The sequence below is a fragment of the Gopherus evgoodei genome, chromosome 9 (genome assembly GCF_007399415.2).
Source record: "Gopherus evgoodei ecotype Sinaloan lineage chromosome 9, rGopEvg1_v1.p, whole genome shotgun sequence".
NCBI classification, from domain to species: domain Eukaryota; kingdom Metazoa; phylum Chordata; order Testudines; family Testudinidae; genus Gopherus; species Gopherus evgoodei.
In genome coordinates this window covers 32,468,945-32,490,143 of record NC_044330.1, presented here as the reverse complement: position 1 = coordinate 32,490,143, position 21,199 = coordinate 32,468,945, and the positions used below count along the sequence as shown (strand labels likewise).

General features: G+C 43.8%; 1 protein-coding gene across 1 annotated transcript in view; it reads right to left on the bottom strand.

Annotated features, from left to right (window-relative positions):
* SLC9A9 (solute carrier family 9 member A9) overlaps positions 1-21,199 on the bottom strand; it is a 340,359-nt gene that overhangs the window by 125,047 nt on the left and 194,113 nt on the right. Inside the window, exons 10-12 of the mRNA XM_030575042.1 lie at positions 15,839-15,952; positions 14,210-14,321; positions 5,286-5,439 (exon numbers count right to left, since the gene is read on the bottom strand). Of these exons, the coding sequence (XP_030430902.1) occupies positions 5,286-5,439; positions 14,210-14,321; positions 15,839-15,952 (380 nt within the window). The remainder of the gene's footprint in view (positions 1-5,285; positions 5,440-14,209; positions 14,322-15,838; positions 15,953-21,199) is intronic.

Sequence of the window (21,199 nt, the reverse complement as noted above, 5' to 3'; positions counted from 1 at the left end):
GTTCATGCCTATCCCCACTACGCACGATTTACATATCTTACAGACCTCCTGCCAGGAGGGATCTAGCTCTCCTTGCTCCTCCCTTTCCTGTCTCTCTCCCCTTGGCTTCCTCCCAGCCAGCTTTATATAGCAGGCTGGGCACTCAGGCCCCCAGGTGCATCTCCTCAGCTGATTAGGGTGTAGCCTTCCTGGCCAGTCCTAACTAATCCCCCTTTTAAGTGGAGCTGGGCTAACAGGGACCTGGCTTGGATCTCCTAGCCTGTTACAGTTACCTATCTCTCCGTGCCTGTTACAGTTACCTATGAACTGGGACCCTCAGAATCAGTGGCTCCCCTTTGAAAATGTTGACTATAATATCTCACCTCTTGTTCTGCTACTGCTACCAACCTATTTTCTAAGAGGGAGCCTGGAAGTAATCTGGACCCATCCCTGAACTTCTTAAATCTACTTCCAAGGGCAGGAGTCCTTCTCACTTAGGATATGTCTACAATTCGAGGTGGGCTGTGATTCCCAGCTCGAGATGACACACTCAAGCTAGCTTTTATCAAGCTAGCATGCTAAAAATAGAAGTTGTCACAGCAGTCTGAGTAGCGGAGGGGCTAGTACCTTGAGTACATAGCCATCCGAGATGCTAGGTATGTATTTGTAGTAGCTAGTCCTTCCTGTCACAGCTACACTCTATTTTTAGCATGCTATGTCTCCTCAAGATGGAAATCACACCCCCAGCTCAAACTGTAGACATATCCTTGGTTGAGAATTATCTAAGTAGAAGCACAACCAACAGCATGTTCCTGACTAACAACAGAAAACTGTGATTGTTGTTTGTCCCTCTGGTGTCCAAAACTGTATCCATAACTACAACCGGAGGAAGATTACAGCCTTCTCTGTGCTCTTGAGCTATACACAGACTATAAACAGGTTATTTCAGGTAGCTTATGTAACAACTCCCTCAAGATGAACAAAAATACCCTCCATTCATGGGTTCTCAGTTAAAACAAACAAAAAAACAACCCAGCAGTTACAGGAACTGGCCTTTTGGGAGGGTGGGATCCAAGCATCCAGCCTACCTGTGACAGGCTCAGCTAAATGTAGGCCTGGCTTGATTATTAGTAATTAGACGTGAGTGAGGCCTCCTGTCTTGGGAGACAGGATTATGGAGTTAAATGGATCAGCAGAATCGAAATGGAGATGGGAACAGAATGTCTGTGTTAATGAAGTTAGGTAAATCGGTCAATAAACTAAGAGACAGAATGTCTGTATTAGCTTAGGTCAGAGGGAACACCTTTACAATGGACAAGATATCAATGCACAAAATAAACCTGGAATGTAAAATGAGGAAAAGAGAAGGTTGAGAATGGAACATGTATGGATACAGCATTCTGTACAGCAGGGGTGGCCAACCTGAGCCTGAGAAGAAACCAGAATTTACCATGCATCTGACAAAGTGGGTATTCACCCACGAAAGCTTATGCTCCAATACATCTGTTAGTCTATAAGGTGCCATAGGAATCTTTGTTGCTTTTTACAGATCCAGACTAACATGGCTACCCCTCTGATACTTGACAGAATTTACCAATGTACATTGCCAAAGAGCCACAATAATACGTCAGCAGCCCCACATCAGCTCCCCACCCCAGCACCTCCCGATCAGCTATTTCGTGGTGTGTAGGAGGCTCGGGGGAGGAGAGAGGGTATAGCAGGCTCAGGGGATGGGGTGGGAAAGTGTGGAGTGAGGGCATGGCCTGTGGCAGAGCCAAGGGTTAAGCAGTGAGCACATTGGAAAGTTGGTGCCTGTAGCTCCAGCCCCAGAGTCCGTGCCTATACAAAGAGCCACTTATTAACTTCCGAAGAGTCGCATGTGGCTCTGGTTGGCCACCCCTGCACCAGTGGATAGTTAATTGCCCAAGTAGCTGGCTGACAGTTAATTAGGCAAGGAGTACCTGGGCCTAATACAGGCTGATAAGGGCTCACTCAGGAAGCCCCAGAACAGAGGAAGCCACCTGAGGAGAGAGGATCTACTGTGGGGGGGCCGGGTAGGAACCTCCCAGGAGAGCAGAGGTTCACGGAGAGCAGGAACAAGCCTAAAGAGAAAGTGCTCCCAGGCAAGGGACCAGAGCAGCTCAAGAGAATACAGTGGGTGAGGGGCCTGGGGAGCTACTAAGGGATGACCACTGGTTCAGTGGAGAGTGAAACACTGGTTGGGGAAGACTGGCTTCCAGAAGAATGCCCAGCACAGGCCCAAGTTCCAGGCAGGAGGGGCGAGACATAAGACTGGTTAAGCCAGGGGTGGAGAGTTTCCAGTGCAGTAGATAATTGAAGCTTTTTGTGTTGGTCTTTTCTGTTAAATAAATAATAGAAAGGCCTCTTTGGACTTATTTATACCTTGGGTGAGGGGAAGCTGAAGCAAGGGCTCACCTGCAGCATGGTGCTTGACCACAGAGGGCATGCCAGGGAGACCTCCCTGCCCTTACACCAGCTCACCTTAGAATTAACCACAGAAGTGTTTGCCGGCATTTTATAGAAAGGAGAGACAACAGGAATTGAAAGACAGTGGATATTAAACCTCCTTACACAGAGGTGGTCACCACTGAGCACTCCTCTTAAGAATAATTTAAAATTTTGCCTGTTCTGCCTCATGGCACAATGTACTTGTGTCTCCCATAGCACACGGATGTCTCTCTGTTTTTCCCTGTCAGAGCTTTGAAGAGCATGATAACCTCTGAGAAGGAATGCATTGTGCTTAGCAATCAGCTCATACATAGTGTCCTTCAATTTTGACACCAAAGAATCAAAGATGACCAGAGGAAATAGTGAGAGGTATGTCATAATATGTACTGGGCTAAAGGCTGTCCTCAGCCACACCTGTGCAGCCCCATTTAGGGATAGGGTTGCATGAGAGAAACTGAAGAGAGGATTTGGTCCATCACACTTAAGCCATCCCATTTCTTGAAATGAGCTCCAAATAGAAATAGCAAATATGCTGTACCCATTATACAAAATGCTCATTAGCATTCAATCAAAGTGCACATCACATTTCTGAGTAAATATCCCTTCTTTTGCAATTAGAAATTAAACAATCTTAAATACATAAAATTATGATTCCCTTCTTCCTGATGTTGACATAAGAGCGTGTGTGTATATGTGTGCGCACATTTCCAAGAGATTCTGCCATTGTCCCCTAACAACCTAGGTGAGCACATTTCTTGCATACATTTTGCTATCTGCCCGTCTGTGTCACTAGCATGGCTATGTAAGTTTCCAGGAAGGGGCTTTGATAAGCATTGAAATAATGTTTGGCATTTTTGTGAACAAGTTTTTGATTAGGGCAGGAACTGTTTTTCTATCTGTATCTTTTAATCTCATATAGTGCCAAGCACACTTTGGCCATGTCTACATCTAAAATTTTGCAGCGCTGGTTGTTACAGCTGTATTAGTACAGCTGTATAGGGCCAGCGCTGCAGAGTGGCCACACTTACAGCAACCAGCGCTGCAAGTGGTGTTAGATGTGGCCACACTGCAGCGCTGTTGGGCGGCTTCAAGGGGGGTGAGACCAGCTTCGCCGCGGTTTGCTCTCGCATTCCCCGAACCACCCTGCAAACCGCAGGGAAGGAGGCCTGCTTGCTCGGGGGTTCCGGGAACGCGAGAGCAAACCGGGAAAGGAGACCAGCTTCGCCGCGGTTTGCTCTTGCGTTCCCGGAACCACCCAGCAAACCGCAGGGAAGGAGACCTGCTTGCTCGGGGTTCGGGGAACGAGAGAGCAAACCGGGGAAGGAGACCAGCTTCGCCGCGGTTTGCTCTCGCGTTCCCCGAACCCCCCTGCAAACCGCAGGGAAGGAGACCTGCTTGCTCGGGGGTTCCGGGAACGCGAGAGCAAACCGGGAAAGGAGACCAGCTTTGCCGCGGTTTGCTCTCGCGTTCCCGGAACCACCCAGCAAACCGCAGGGAAGGAGACCTGCTTGCTCGGGGTTCGGGGAACGAGAGAGCAAACCGGGGAAGGAGACCAGCTTCGCCGCGGTTTGCTCTCGCGTTTCCGGAACCACCCAGCAAACCGCAGGGAAGGAGACCTGCTTGCTCGGGGTTCGGGGAACGAGAGAGCAAACCGGGGAAGGAGACCAGCTTCGCCGCGGTTTGCTCTCGCGTTCCCCGAACCACCCTGCAAACCGCAGGGAAGGAGACCTGCTTGCTCGGGGGTTCCGGGAACGCGAGAGCAAACCGGGAAAGGAGACCAGCTTCGCCGCGGTTTGCTCTCGCGTTCCCGGAACCACCCAGCAAACCGCAGGGAAGGAGACCTGCTTGCTCGGGGTTCGGGGAACGAGAGAGCAAACCGGGGAAGGAGACCAGCTTCGCCGCGGTTTGCTCTCGCGTTCCCGGAACCACCCAGCAAACCGCAGGGAAGGAGACCTGCTTGCTCGGGGTTCGGGGAACGAGAGAGCAAACCGGGGAAGGAGACCAGCTTTGCCGCGGTTTGCTCTCGCGTTCCCGGAACCACCCAGCAAACCGCAGGGAAGGAGACCTGCTTGCTCGGGGGTTCCGGGAATGCGAGAGCAAACCGGGAAAGGAGACCAGCTTCGCCGCGGTTTGCTCTCGCGTTCCCGGAACCCCCCTGCAAACCTCAGGGAAGGAGACCTGCTTGCTCGGGGTTCGGGGAACGCGAGAGCAAGCTGGGGAAGGAGACCAGTTTGATTACCAGAGGCTTCCTCGGTGATGCTGGGATACCTGCTTATTCCACGGAGGTCAAGAAAAGCGCTGGTAAGTGTCTATACTTGATTACCAGCGCTGGATCACCAGCGCTGGATCCTCTACACCCGAGACAAAACGGGAGTACGGCCAGCGCTGCAAACAGGGAGTTGCAGCGCTGGTGGTGCCCTGCAGATGTGTACACCTCCTAAGTTGCAGCGCTGTAACTCCCTCACCAGCGCTGCAACTTTCTGATGTAGACAAGCCCTAAGTCAGCATTTAATGATAATAGTGAGTTTAAAGAACAGTAGAAAAACACACCTTTAAGAATCAGAGATAGGCTTGAATTAGACATTTGGACCAACTCTCTCTTTCCCTCAACCCCCCAGCACTTTGTCCTTGGTGGCTTGGACCCATCCCTATCGGATGGATCTGAAGGAGAGCATTAGAGCCATACCTTGTTGAAGTTTGGAGACTTTCAGAGCCAGATCCAAGCTTTGTGGCTTGTAACCATCTCTATTGAGAACAATGAGTATTGAAAAGTCCAGGGGTTGGCCATAGTCATCCTATTATTTTACAGTATTAAATAATTGTCAGATAACACTAACCTGATCTGAAGCCATGTGAGCATCGGCGTGGTGCCCCCACCAAAAACCCAGACTGTGAAAAACACAATAAGCAGCGTTGTGGTAAACATCATTTGTTTGGATTGAGATTCTGTGTCCCGAATAGCCAGTGCAAACGCTATTGCACCACGTAAACCTGGGAGAGAAAAGAGACATGCATGGCAACTTAATATGCTTGGACATAAAACCATTTCACTCTTTCCAGCCCCAGTCCTATTCTTTGTGAAAAACCTAAACAAATGGGCCTAAATATCAATGGGGGAGAAACAGAATGTTCCTCTCATCCATGGCTGCTATAATAGCTTCCACCATGCTGGTGTCTTCTGCCCAAATAAGGACATCTGGCCTGAAGATTCATGTTGCTACAGGGAATGAAATGTTGCTGCCTCCAGCAGTGGTGTTGGAATAATTTGTATAGTAAGGGTGCTGGAAGCCATTGAGCAAAACTATCAACCCTGTATCTATGGAAACCACTTCAAACCAGGGGGTGCAGTAGCACCTCTAATTCCAGCACCCTGGCCTCCCGAGATTCTGATGAACTTACTTCGGCTGGAGGATTTTGTTTGTGTACATGTCTATAACACAACTACTTGTAAAGCAAATTCCTGCAAACATGTCAAAGCAACTAGTCTTCAATGAGGAATTAGATATCGGGAAATCGCAGTTCAAATTAAACAATAAAAGGAAAAAAAGGAGAAAAGAAAAGCTGTTTGTGTTACCAGTGGGAAGCCCTCCCCCTATTTAAAATTTCTCAAGTGATAAAAAACATTTTTTGAACATGGCCTCATATTTCAAACAAACAAAAAAGCAGAAATTATGTATTAAAGTTGTAAACACTACAGACAAATAGACTGTGACTCTTTCAGTAACAGACACTGAATCACATTTAATTGATCTGATGGTGCTTCACACACACATAATCAGCTTTGCAGATTTTCACAATGAAACCATTCTGATATTTACAGACTAATCAGACATTTGTTTTATATCCATATAGTTCTTTATGTCAGGAATAATCTCCAACAGCCAGACTGTGACACCTTTATTCATGTTAAGTAGCACTGTAATCCTTTGTGTAGTCCCATTGATGGAATTAAGTAATAGTTATCAGAATGTGGTCCATTAGGACATTTCTTGTTTATGGCCAAGTGAAATATAATATTTTAAAAATCATTTTTGTGCTAAGAACAAGCACAAGCAATAAAGACTAATAAGTAGTTTTTAAAGAAAGATTTAAATGCCGGTAATAGAAGATGCAGAATAAATGCTGTTTTAAAACTATTATATAGCATGGCACTTGAAATGTTACAATAAATGTAAAATTTATCCACCTATAGAGACTGAATAAATAGCAAAAGATACAAATGGGGGGAAACAGCTGAGTTGAAAAAAGCCCCCTAGGGTGTAATAAGCAAACAAAAAGGACCTCATAGTATGATACATTACAAAAGACAAAAAAACAAGAACTAAAGCACTATTCGTGGCTGCATAATAGAAATACTTTGAACTTCCCTAATGCTTTCCTGTTATCTTTAATCTTTTTTGTATTTTTCTTGAAAAACGAATAATCAATGCGGAAAATGCAAAGAAAATATTTAAATGAATACAATTCCTGTGAAGGACACAAAGCACTTTGCAAATATTAACAAATTAAGCCTCACATCAATCACCTTTGCAAGGTGGGTAAGGTTTATATGGGGAACATTTCACCCACTGCAGAAATGTAGTTATCTTTGGAGTAGAACATGGAAGCCATTTAACAGCACACAGCAACAGTATGTAGCATTTTGTACAGCAAATGAAGGATTCTGTATCAAATCAAAAGCAGAAGCATCACAAAATGGAATAATCTCAATTGAAATTAGTCAGTGACACCAGATTTAACATCTCTGGCTCTTGGGAGTGCTTGTTTTTACTTTTTATCTACCCTATACACCATATCTGGGTGTTGGTTTATTACTGACTCACTGGGAAGAGTGTCACCAGTTGAACACCAACACAAAAGACCTCATGTAAAACTAGGGAGGTGTTAGTGCTGCTCTCCATAGCCCTAGTGCAACAGCATATGGAATATTATATGCAGATCTGGTTCCCTTAGTCTAGGAGGGGGGTGGAGGAAGGGAGGGAAGAGCGAGCTCCTTTTGGAGCAGGGGGTGGGAAGTAGGAGGAAGGGAAGAGCTAGCTCCTGCCAGACCCGGGGCAGGGAGGCACAGAATGTGTCCCCCCAAAAGAGGTCAACGTTAAATTTCTGCACATGCCCCTGGTGGGCCCAACTGGTAATTTAGAAAGTCTATGCAGGAGAAGGAGAAATGGGAAACCTGAGATACTTCAAAGCTTTGCAGAACAAGGAGTGAGTGTGTGTGTGTGTGTGTGCGCGCGCGCGCGCGCGTGCACGTGAATGTGTGCACACAAGAAAGAGAGAGAGTGTGTGAGAAAGATGAATCTATGGTATATATGTGGAAAGTGGGGTCTCTGACTTACAGTAGAAAACAGAACAAAGAAGGTCCAGTACAGTGGGATTTTCAGTACATGTACTATGGGGAAATGGGGTAGACTAGGGCATTTTGCCTCCTAGTGGAACAATGGATAGGGGAAAGTTGTTTCTGGTCTCTGTTGTCTGTGTATGGAAAACAAGATGTGATATGTTATAGCTGTGTGATGGGGTGTTCATCCCACACTAGCATTGAAAGGGTCAATGAGGCTCAGAAGGGATTCATTAATCAGTTAGACCACACCTGGAGGAGAACTAGGCTTGATAAGCAATCCCTGATTAAGGATGGAGTCCAGCTGAGCAGAAACAGGACCAGCTCACATAATGCCATGCAGTGAGGGCCAAAGGAGGCTGCAGTCACTCACTAGGCTTAGAGAGGGAAAAAGAGAAAACCCAGAGGGAAAGTAGATGCTCTGTGAACCTGGCCCTGAGGGACGGGTATACCCAGAGAGATGGTGGAGTAGGAAACAGCTCAGGGAAATAACAGCCAGGCTTGGGACAGTGCAGACTTGGCCATGGATTCAGGGGTCTCTGAACTGGAATCTGGAGTAGTGGGCAGGCCTGTGTTCCTCCCACCACTAGGCCCTCGTCCAGACTAACCCGCGGCATCGGCGGGTTAAAATCGTTTGCTCGGGGATCGATATATCGCGTCTAGTCTGGACGCGATGTATCGATCCCCAAGCGCGCTTACATCGATTCCGGAACTCCATCAACCCGAACGGAGTTCCGGAATCGACACGGAGACCCGCGGACATCGATGCAGCGCCGTCCAGATGGGTGAGTACCTCGATTTTAGAAATTCGACTTCAGCTACGTTATTCCCGTAGCTGAAGTTGCGTATCTAAAATCGATTTTAATATCTAGTCTGGACGTGGCCTAGGAAAGTGGCAGTCTTAGCAGTGAACTAGAAGACTAACTGAGATAGTTTGTATGGAGAAACTTTGATATCCCAGAAAGGGAAAACTATAATGACCTGGACTGAGGGCTACATCACAAAGAAGAAGCAGCAGCAGCCAAGTCCAGAGAGAGAAAGAAGCATGCAAAGGGTGAACAACAGTAAGAGGAGGCTGGTCAATAGCTAATCCTCAGGTGAGCCACAAGGAAAAGAGTAGAGAACCTTGTAACAGATCCTCTCATCAAGGAACACAGATGGGATAGAGGAGGGCCAAATAGCTGGTCTGGATATGAAGAGTAAGATGCTTAGCATAATGAATGGGTGGGTGAGCAGGAGGATAGTCTATGATTGGGTCTATGAGCTGTAGGCAGCACATGCATGGTGCTTTGTGGGAATTTGTAGCCCACATTGGTTACGATCTCAGGGGAGTGAGAGGGATGTAAGGCCAGACAGGGATACAGGAATAGAGTTAAAGATGTTTATATACAGTGGCATATCTGACCTGTACACATTTAGTTCAGAGATTTCATGAGCTGTGAGGATAGCGACCTTAAATATTGCAATGTTTTTTGCTGTTTAATTTTATTGAGTCTGTAATCAAGTTGTAATGATTATGACTGATTAGCATTTAGCTCCTGGCCATGTCAGGCAACATAGTTTATGTGGTCACAGAAGAAGGAGTGAGAGGGCAGAGAAGTAGGAAGAAAATCGGAACTTTGTCTACTCGAGAAAATTTAGGGTGAGACTTTTGAAAGCACTCACGGTTGACCTCACTTTGCTCCTACTGAAGTCAAAGGTAAATCCCTCATTGACATCAGTGAGCAATTAGGCCAATATGAGCACTTTTGAAAATCCCAGGCTCAACCTTTGATAACAATGATACTCTCAGCAATGGATGTAGATGATGGTTTAACTCCATGAGTAGGCAGGAGCAGAGTGTGTTCAGTACTGCTTCAGAAACTCTGGTGGAACCTTGCTCATAACATGTTTCTGTCCACAAACAGCTTGTGTACTAACTCATAGGGCAGAGGTGGGCAAACTATGGCCTGCGGGCTGGATCCGGCCCATCAGGGCTTTGGATCCAGCCTACGGGATTGCCACCCCTATGGTGTAGCGAGCCCCGCGCCGCTCCTGGAAGCAGCCGGCATCACGTCCCTGCGGCACTGCCCCCCATGGCTTCCATTGGTCGGGAACAGGGAACCATGGCTAATGGGAGCTTCAGGGGAGGTATCCACAGGTGATGGCAGCGCGTGAAGCCCTCTGTCACCTTCCCCTCCCCCAAGGACTGTGGGGACGTGATGCCGGCCTCTTTTGGGAGTGGTGCAGTGCGGGGCCAGGGCAGCCAGGGAGCCTGCCCTGGCCCCGATGCGCGCTGCTGCAAGCTTGGACCCACTCCAGGTAAGCGGTGTTGGACTGGAGCCTGCACCCCGAACCCTCCTGCACCATAACTGCTTGCCCTGAGCCCCTCCTGCACTCCTCCCTGCACCCCTCCCTGCACCCCTACTCCAAGCCCCCCGCACTCTGCACCCCCTCCTTCACCCCAACCCCCTTCCCTGAGCCCCCTTGTATACCCCACACCCCTCTTCTGCCCCAACCCTTTGCCCTGAGCCCCTTCCTGCACACTGCACTCCTTCCCACACTCCAACCCCCTCCCCCAGCCCTACATTCACGGCCCTGCATGCAATTTCCCCCCCAGATGTGGCCCTTGGGTCAAAAAGTTTTCCCATCCCTGTCCTAGGGAGAAGTCAGTAATGGGACTAAAAGTCACATCTCTTGTAATAGCTGCAATTCTTGAGCAATTCTTATTTAGTTAAGGACAACAGCTTTTTATGTTTTATTCAGTATTTTAGCTACTTCGGTTTGCTTCTAAAGAAGTCTAATTAGCACTTATGGCTGCTCTGCCTGAGGAATGAAAGCTTCTTTGTCTATCAGTTAGGAGCCAGTCAGAGCTGCAGTGAGTTATTTGTTCTATACCTTGGTGAAAGCTTTCACAGCTGTGTGTATTGTCTCCACTCTATAAACAAATCATCTTTTCAAGCAACTTCCATTTAGAAAACACTTCAGCAATTCAAATGATTAAGGCTATGTCTACACTAGCACTTATGTTGGCAAAACGTTTGCTAAGATACCTCTCTTTTTGTAAGAAGAAGCTTAATACTTAACAGATAGTCAGAATTAAGCTATTTTAGACACACACACACACACACACATGCACAGACGCACACAGAGTTTATTGAAAGGAGGATCTTTCTCAGCTCCCTTCTAAGTGGTTTTACTTCTCACAGCTCAAACATTCAATAGGGTGTATCACCCCCTCCCTGTGATAAAGCTCAGTGGAAGGAACTCTCCAAGGACGTTGTGCAGTCTGTATGGTTTTATAAAAATTTAATAATAAGTGAATATAATGTAATTGGAATATGGTATCATTATAAAGCTTATAATCTACTCAGTGTAATCATCCTATTTGTATAAATGTATCATTCTTGTATCTGAAACTAGAAATATAAAATATAACTCTGAGACCCTACTATAATTATGTAAAGTGGGAGCCATTAATGATGGTTTGGAATCTTGATTACTCCCATTAACTGGGACCATTGTTTGCAAATGGCTGTGTTTTACGTGTAAGTCTTCCTGTATACCTGTGTGCTGACAAGTGGGCAATGAAGTCTTGCAGTGACATGTGATCATGTCACCTGATCTGTAATCCATCTTTAACCTGGTGTCTTTCCATTGAGAAGGAGGGGGTGGTTACTTAGAGAGGGACAAAAAGATTCCCGCCTTATGCAAAAGATTATATAAAGGGTGGAAGAGAACAAAGGGGGAGAGAAGCCACCATGAACAATCCCCTAGCTACCACCTGAGCTGGGACAAAAGCTATACCAGGGGAAAGAATTGTGCCCAGGCCTGGAAGGTGTCCAGTCTGAGAAAAAACTTACTAAAACATCTCTGAGGGTGAGATTATCTGTATTCAGTTTGATTAGACATAGATTTGCACATTTTGTTTTATTTTGCTTGGTGACTTACTTTATTCTGTCTGTTACTACTTGGAACCACTTAAATCCTACTTTCTGTATTTAATAAATTCACTTTTTACTTATTAATTAACTCAGAGTATGTATTAATACCAGGGAGAGCAAACAACTGTGCATATCTCTCTAGCAGTGTCATAGAACAATTTATGAGTTTACCCTGCATAAGCTTTATACAGGATAAAATGGATTTATTTGGGTTTAGACCCCATTGAGAGTTGGGCATTTGAGTGCTAAAGATAAGCACACTTCTGTGAGCTGTTTTCAGGTAAACCTGCAGCTTTCGAGTAAGTAATTCAGACCCTAGGTCTTTGTAGGAGCAGACGGGAGTGTCTGGCTCAGCAAGACAGGGTGCTGGAGTCCTGAGCTGGCAGGGAAAAAAGGAGCAGAGGTAGCCTTGGCACATCAGTTGGCAGCTCTCAAGGGGGTTTCTGCGATCCAACCCATCACAGTGGCATAGTCAAGCAGGATCTGTGCACAGCTGATTGCTTTGAGGTACTTGTAGTGAGTTTTAAGTGTGGTGGCTGGAGAACAGACAAAGCGGTTACTGGTTTGTTATTTTCTGTTTGCTTATTTCAGGTAAGGGAATTAGGTACAGAAAAGGAAGCAAAATAAATAAGATTAAAGATCAGAAGAAGCTAGAACTATACACCTTTGCAGAGAGCATCCCACTGGCTAAATCACAGATTGGGAAAAACAGGAAAGCACAGCTAAAGATGAATAGAGATCTTGGAAAAAGACAGGCAGTTACAACTGGGTCACTTTCGACCATTGTTTTCTTCCCTCAGTTTCTGGTCCCAAACAAGGTAAAAGGAAAATAAACCAAACTGTCAACCCCAACCAGGCTTAACATATAGTCCTACTCTCTCAGAGAGGCTTCTCCTGCCCATCTGCCAGGATCCTCGGGGTAGGTCTGTCCTCCTTCTCAGCCTCTCCCTTCTCACCTGGGTTGCTCCCTTTTCAACCCTGCCCAGTTGGAACATGCTCTGCAGGACTGGAGGACGGGGCAAGCTGGACCCAGTATTGTTATTTAAGCTCTTCCAGCCCAGTGTGGCATACTCAGGGCCGGCTCCAAGCACCAGCGCAGCAAGTAGGTGCTTGGGGCGGCCAAAGGAAAAGGGCACGTCCGGCTCTTCAGCAGCGGGTCCCTCAGTGGCAGCGGTAGAAGTACCGATCGCGGCTTCATTTATTTTTTTCCCCCCTGCCGCTTGGGGCAGCAAAAACACTGGAGCTGGCCCTGTGTATACTCCATCATAAAGTCTGGATAAATTTGGTGGTAAGCGGTTTAAAAAAAATAAGTCTCCTGTATCTACTCTTTGGTTTACGAGGCTTTGCAGAATTCATTACAGTTCCTCTCATGAGTTCCTTGAGTTAAATTGAGAAGAGCTGACACTAAAGGCGCAGTTCTTTCAAGTCAGAAATGAGACCGATGGATGGAGAAGTACGGGGAAGTGCGCATTATAGCTACTTCTGTTCTGTTTTGTGGACAAGTAGAACACTTTATATCCAGGGCTGACCAAGCAAAATTCATGCAATAAAATTTATATGAGAAAAAGGAAGACAGTGGCTCTGACTTCCTCCCTGCTTTGGAAGAACGTTTCAGAAACTTGCCTGGGGTATGGTTTCACTCTGGAAAGCAACTTTGCAAAAATGGCTCTGTAGGTTCCATATTCATCTCCCTCAATGGTCAAATGAGCTCATTTAACAAATGGAAAATGTTTTTTTGTTCTAACTGCCAATCCTACAAACCTTCCCTAGAATCCAAGAGTCAAGCTGTGATACTTCTGCCTCATCTATGTCTGGGAATAAAGAGATTGCAGTTGGGATTTAACAAATTTGTGGATGATGCACAAATTAGAATAGAATTCAGCACCCTCTCCAGAGCTGATTTGGTTATGCAGTACTAATAGGAATTAAAATCAGTACAACTTTAGTTTAGTAAGTAAAGCAATCAGATATCAGACTGAATCCGTAGAAGGAGCAGGCCTATTGAATAAAAAGCTGTTATTTTCAGTCACTCTTCAGAGTAAAAATGATCTTTCAGTTAGGGAGAGTTGTGGGAGGCCACATGATTGGTGAGTGGGTATCTATGAATACCAATCACCTTCAGAAAGCTAAAGTACAGGAAATTAATTTCCTTGCGTGTAACGTAAGCATGCTACCAGGAGTAGTTTGGGTGGCTAATACTGGAACAAAATATTCCCAAAATAGGAAAGGATGGACAATGAGTTTTGAGATGGGTCACCTAAGCAATGGGTTTCTAATATTATTCTGATCTATAGATAACTAAAGTCATTAATACACATTTACACACAAGCACCTAAATGATCCTGGAACTATCCAGTCTGTCCGTTGACTTCAGTGGGCTTTGGCTCAGCCTGCCGTGCATATCTAGACCTTTTGTCTCCCTGCCAGAAAATAACTTTCTCTGTCTTTATTCTATGTCAGGTGTTAGAAAATGTAGATACAAAAGTACAGTGGCACTTACCTGAAAACATCATCATGTGTTGAAAGTTCCTGGGAATCTTTTGTTTTCGACCCAAATTCAGAATGAAAGAAAGTGGGTATACGTTACATGCTCTTGCTATGAAAATTGCCACCTATATTGTTAAATGTGAGATGCTGAGGAAAATGGTGGGGGAGAAACAGGAAAACTGAGCTAACAAACTTTCTCCAGATGAATATCTTGAACATGAAGTTAGAATAAACACAATATTAAATGTCTGAGCATGATTTTAGATATCCAGCCACATTTTCATTATGAACCCATGGAAGGGCAGAGTTTGGCTGTCTCCAAACATCTTAGTTTTGAGCTCCTTATCCTATATGTCACTTCACTCACTGTGCATTGACTCATCACATATGACTACATCTTCAACCCTTCAGTAAAATGCACACCATAAATTATTCCAACAGAAATGGCATTATCTCCTTCAACGGCAATTTTGGAAGGATAGATGTACTTTTGGGCATGATTACACTCTTATTTCCTCACAGTTCATGTGGGCTGTATCTTTACCTTCACCTCTTTCTTTTTTTTCTTTTGTAGACTTTAGAAAGGGATTTTTATATTATCCTTCTGTGTTTCTTGAATAGCTATTTTAGAAAAATCAGGACCAAAAAATCATAACTAATTCTATATAGAAACCTTGCTATAAAGAGGTTCCTTCCTACCCCTCCTTGTGAATCCTAGGGCTCAGTTATGGCTGTAAGAGCCTGAGACATGCTGTGGATGAAAGAGGAGGTGATGCATCTGAGTATCTGGAAATATTATGCCTGCAGAGTCCAGGAGCAGGCACAGTGCCATTGGGGGCTTGGGAGAGCACACACATCAACAGCAGTTACTACACTTGTAGATCACATAACCCCTGTATGTCAATCTAGCATAGCCTTGCACCAGCTTCTTGGCCCACAACAAGAGGGCATCATTGGTCATAGTCTCTTTGCTGCTGTCAGCTGTAGCAGTTCTCCATTGCTTAGGTTTGGGGCAGTCATATTATACTTGCCTCTGTGTAGTTATCGGGGTACCAGACTCCTTGAGGCCTTTCTGCCCTCTAAAATAACCTGTACGAGGAGAGTCATAATTTGGCTTTTAATATCAATTTGGAAGTTAAATATAAAAGTGAACGCAATCAAGCAAGCACTAAAGTCCCTGCTTGTGAAGTTACTGCAATTCATCAAAAAGTGACAAGCAAAGGGCTTTTGTTCGGGGGAGGGGGAGCAGAAAGGAGTCATTGTGTGGCGTTCCAGACTGGTACCTAGCACTGAGGAAACATGAAAGAACTAAGGGCAAAACCTCCATGTCTTGGCCTATATGACATCAACATCAGTGGTAGTTCCATGTATGTAAAAAGAATATAAGAAATGAGAGATTTGCCTTAATCTTTGCACATTGCAACAGGTCTGCAAAATGTTACAGTGCATGCCAACAAATCATCTCCTTAGGTCCGTTAAGAGAGTTACTGAAATGTACATATTAAAACAAAGCCAATTGCCTGCCTTCCTCTTCAATTTGAACTACAAAGAATTTTTTTTAGCATTTTAAAAAGACTTTCGTTTATTTTAATTTTTTTCATCCCAAATAGTCATTGTTGAAGATTCCAAAAGCAAAGGATACAAATGCCCCAAATATAAAGAGAGCATTAAATATATGATTTTGGAATGTGAATAGCGCAAGCCCCATGTAACAGAAGATGACATTCTCAGCCAAGAAATTCATGAACTCGAACAACTGAAACAAAGAGAAACAAAAACCATTATTATGACTCGTCTCTGTAACTGGCTGGTGTTTGTCAGAGTCTACATTAACTTGGAAAACAAGCACATTAGATTACAGGGACACTGACAACTTGAAATCCAGTCTTTCTGAAGAGTTTCACTAAACTATGAAAATAGTTTGTTATTACACTATTTGCTGAGTTTCCGTGGCAATGGTTGTAATTTTACAATGACCTTTTCTTGTATTTTTACATGTTTTCCTCCCCTTTATTGCCATATGAAAGTCCCACGCAAACAAGGAAAAACTGGCTAACTGGTCTCAGTCCGACTCCACTGAAGGCAATGGAAGCACGACACTTCATTTTACACTGGCTTCAATGGGAACTGAATTGGGCCCTTGACTATTCAAGTGAATACAGTGAAACTGACTATACATAAAGTGCAGTCATATGTGTGCACGCATGCACACGCACACAACTTTCTCCCTAATCTCATTCAGTTATAGCAATCATAGGTATTACTTGTGGCAATAAAATTTCAGACAGAAGTGTGATTTTTTAAGACGAACTAAAAAAAAAAATTATCTATGATAAAACCTCAAGAGTCTTGTAAATTGGACCATTTGGACACAGCAGTCAAATTCTCACTTCAAACCAATCTATTTAAGGAATCATTTAAACACGTTACACAAGAATGGCAAATAATTTAATTGTTATAACAGGGTTTCTTCTGTGAAACAGACCAATAAATCTATTTGTCTTGAGGGGATGGTCCTGATAGCATCAGGAGACAATTAGCTTTAAAGGGAAAATATAAAACATAAATCTTCAGTCTGCTTCCATACCTGGAGAAACTATAGACAGTATCCCCAAAGCAACAACAGAGTACAGAAGCAGAGAACTTTACACACCCGTCTTCTTCAGTGCAGAAACCTACTGAGGCCAGTGGGACTCACTGTGGGCTTGGGAGTCAGTGCTAGCAAATCCAATGAAGAATCAGGGCCTAAGTTTGTAAATTCTGCATACAAGCATATATAAATCCACTCTACTAAGATTACTATGGATACATTACTCTTTACAGCTTCGTTGGGATTTATGTGTTTTTTGTAATATGTTTGTGGGGCTAAAAATAAATAACAACTACCCAGTCAGTGAGGACTAACAAAGGCAAAACAATTTAAAACAAATATTGGCAGTAAAGACCCATATAATGCAGTGCCATGATGCAAGATAGTTTTGCATGCAGTGGCAGCGCCATCAATTATATTGAGCACACATTCTGTGTTCCATATTCAGTGCTGCATCATTCAAGCAAATATTGTCACGCCCATATAATAGAGAACACATCTTGTAATATGACAATGAGAAACCTCTGTGCTTTGGTCAGAATGAATTTCAATAGCAAAAAACTGGAGATGGGGCCAAATCCAAAATGGGAGTCCAAACAACCCCAGGCACTGGAAGAGTTTGGATCCATAGCAAAACTCTATGGCCCAGACCTATCACTTTTATTTACCTTTATTCTTTCATTTTTTGGGGGGATATGATTCTGCTTCTCTTCGGGAAAGATCTCTGTTATGTACCTCATTTTCCCTGATATTTTATTTATGAACTTCATCACAGGATTCATATTCTGAAATTTAGCTTAGCTGTTGGGATGAGAGGAGGGCAGCCTTGTGTTTCAATGCAATGATACTTGCACTCCCTGTTTGCTAAAAACCATTTAGAGTTTAAAGACAAATGATCAATTATTGCTGTATTTGACAAACATGATTTCTGAAGTTAAATTAACCTTTATGTGGTAACCAAACTCCCATCAGCCACTCCATTGTCCTATATTTTTATGAAGGCAAATAGGCTTTGCTAAAACCAGATCAGTTCAACACCTCCTAAAATTCCTTCCCACTTGCCTTAAATTCAAGCTCCTCACTGTTGCCCTCAAGGTTCTTACCAGCCTAAATCTCTCTGATCTCTCACCTCTTATTTCCAACCCTCTTTGTTCAGTCCAAGGCTGCTTGTCTGGAGACAGTTCAGGATTCATTTTCCACTCAGTTCTATGACATCTGTCAGGCTTTCTGCTATGATCTCACCTCCTTTCCTGACAACATCCACTATGTTTCTTCCTGATTCAAGGTACTTTAGGAGCTATGATATTATGGGCAGCTTTAAAGAAATCCATGTGGCCCTTTACTGTGTCTGTTAGCATCCCATGTCACAACGTACTCACATTATCTTCACCTTGGCCTTTCCTCAGCCTCTTCTTGCATCCCTGTAAAGTACCATGGTCCTATATACTATTTAGTAATAAACAATGATAAAAATCAGGCCAATTATCTGTCAAGTCTGACAGCTTGCAATGGTAGGATGTGTTTTCATGGTGGAAACAGTTTAAACACACAGGAGAGTGCTGTCTTTTACTAGGCTGCTTATTTTTTTTAAACAACTTTAAACAATCACTTTTAAAGCAGTCTTTTCTGGTACATCTCATTGGCCTGGAGGGTGCCCAGAGAGAGCATGGTACATACTAACTTTATCCCATCCAGCATCTGTGCAGCCACACTTTCCCACCCACTATAACTATATGCTTCACATTCCTCTCCTGCCACAACTGAATACAGATCTCAAAGAGCACTCTCCATAGGAGTTATACAGAGCGTGTGGAATCCATGCTCCCCCATTCCCCATCTTCATCCCTATTCTAGATAAGGAGCTTTTCTTCACATCTGAAACTGGAGGAGTTCTTGTTCTGTGTGGAACTGGCCTAGATCCCACATGAAAGGATAGCGGCTGTGTATGCAGCTATCTTAGAGGTGGGGTGTATTAATGACATCTTGAAATGGGGATCAGAAGGCGGCAGAAACTAAATCATACAAAAGCAGAAAGATTTTGAACATTTCATTACCCTGTACTCATTAGGGTTGCCAGGTGCCCAGTTTTCAACTGGAAAGTCTGGTCAAAAAGGGAACCTGGCAGTGTCCGGTTAGATGTACTGACCGGACACCAAAAGTCTGGTTACCGTGAGGGGCAGGGAGGGTAGGACACAGGTCATTAACCTGCATCAGCCCCTGCTCAGCCAAGGCTATCTCCTAGCTGCAGGCAGGCTGCTTGTCAGGGTGCAATAGCTCCTGTCCCAGCCCCGGAGCAGAGGGAGCCCAGCTGGTGGGAGGAAGAGAGGTGGAGACGATCCAGCGAGCAATGGGAGAAAAAGGGGAGAGGAGCAAGCAACAGGGGGCAGGGCCTTGGGGGAAGAGGCAAAGAGTGTGGGGCCTTTGGGGGTCCAGTTACCAGCAATTAGAAAGGTGGCAACCCTAGTGGTCATCTTCTGCATAAGTTTGTAATCTCCTTGCACACTGAGGGACCTCCAGCAAATTTTAAGAACCGCAGCATCAGCCAGAGTTAGCTTTGAAAATACCCCTTTTTGTTTGAGCACCCATGATCATGTGCCTACATCTAGGCTGTTTCCAAGAATGGCCCTTTTCAAAATTTCTCTGCTCATTGAGCACTAAGGTCCTGATCCTATGAGTATGCACATGCCTAACTTTGCTTGTCTGACTAGCCACTTTGATATCAAAGGGATGACTCAGGTGAGTAACATTATGCAAGTGTAAGTGCATTCAGGATCAGAGTCCAGGGCATTATTGTGTTTGCAGGAATTAGTTGGTTCAAATGAAGTCATCCTCAAAGAACTGCGCATACATTTTTTCTTCCCCACAGTATAAACCAAATTAGCCCTTAAGAAAGTGCTTGTAAAACATCAGCACTTTCCTTGAGGTTACCACATAATTATACTTGGGCTCATTTCAATGTAATGAAGATACCTGGTAGAAACAAAACATTTTCTCTGCATTAGATCAAAACATCTAGTTTACAATCTCCCACACTTACCTTTCTGCAAAATTTATAGACCTGTTAAAGAGATTTTACAGATATAAAGGTAACAACCCCAATAAATCACTCATGTAAAATTTGAAATAACTCCAGCGTATCTTACAGCAGAATTAAACCCAGGATGCCAACGTTTTTTATTGAATAGTAAATTACAATAGCAGCAGTGCATCAGCAGCTTGCACATCTGATTTAAGCTTTAGTTCGGTAAACCACGCTCTGTCTGGACATCCTTCAGGCCAATGAGACTTCTCAGGAAAGACAGCTTTAAAAGTGATTGTTTGAAGTTACGTGTTTAAAATGAATAAGCAGTCTAGCAATAGATAGCACTCTCCTGTGTGTTTAAACTGTTTCTGTCATGGAAGTGCATTCTGTGCACCCTTTTTTTTTTTTTTCTGATGAGCCTTTGTAAACCATTAATGTTAACAGAGATTGAGCATAAAAATTTTCCCTACCAATATTATTTCCTTTATGCCATAAAAAGTAGTTCTCCATTAAATTCTTAAACATTCTATATTAACCCCCAAGTATTGTAGGTACCAGTAAGCATTCTCTTGTTGCATTGATGTAGCTAGCTATTTGGAAAAATGCCAGCTCTCTATGGGTTAAATCTCAAGGGTCTACACTTCTGCATGACATCAAAGTAGGACAGAAAGCCCTTCAATAATCCAGCATCAACCAGGGGAACAATATTGATTGTACTGGGTATCATGAGAGATTTGAAGGTGCGAGAGAGCCTTTAAAACCCCCTGCAGTCATTGTTGAGAGGGATATACAATCATGAAATTAAGGATACTGATAAATCAATAGTTGATGAAAACTACTTATCCCACATGACTGACAAAGTGGGTATTCACCAATGAAAGCTTGTGCTCCAATACGTCTGTTCGTCTAAAAGGTGCCACAGGACTCTTTGTTACTTATGTCTGACTGTTTTAAATTAAAATACAGTGAATAAAGACTACTTCCATTTTTGCAGGTTTCTGGAATACCTCTATTACATTCTAATCACTTTACTTATTCTCTTTCAATTAGAGGCTTCAAAATCACAGAAAGCAGATTTGAATTTGAAGCCATAGCCTGCAAACCTTGATACTATGGGGCAAAAAGTAAAGAATAATGAATCCTTACAACATAGTAGTGTAAAACTCTTCATTTCTAGGGTAAGCTGCTTAGCAGTAAGAATCATGCATAAATAACTAAGGCTGTTGATTAATCGCACTTAACTCATGCAATTAACTAAAAAAAAATTACGTTTAAAAAAATTAATCACAATAAATCGCACAGTTAAACAATAGAATATCAATTGAAATGTATTAAATATTTTTGCGTTTTTCTGCATTTTCAAATCTATTGATTTCTATACAGCACAGAAT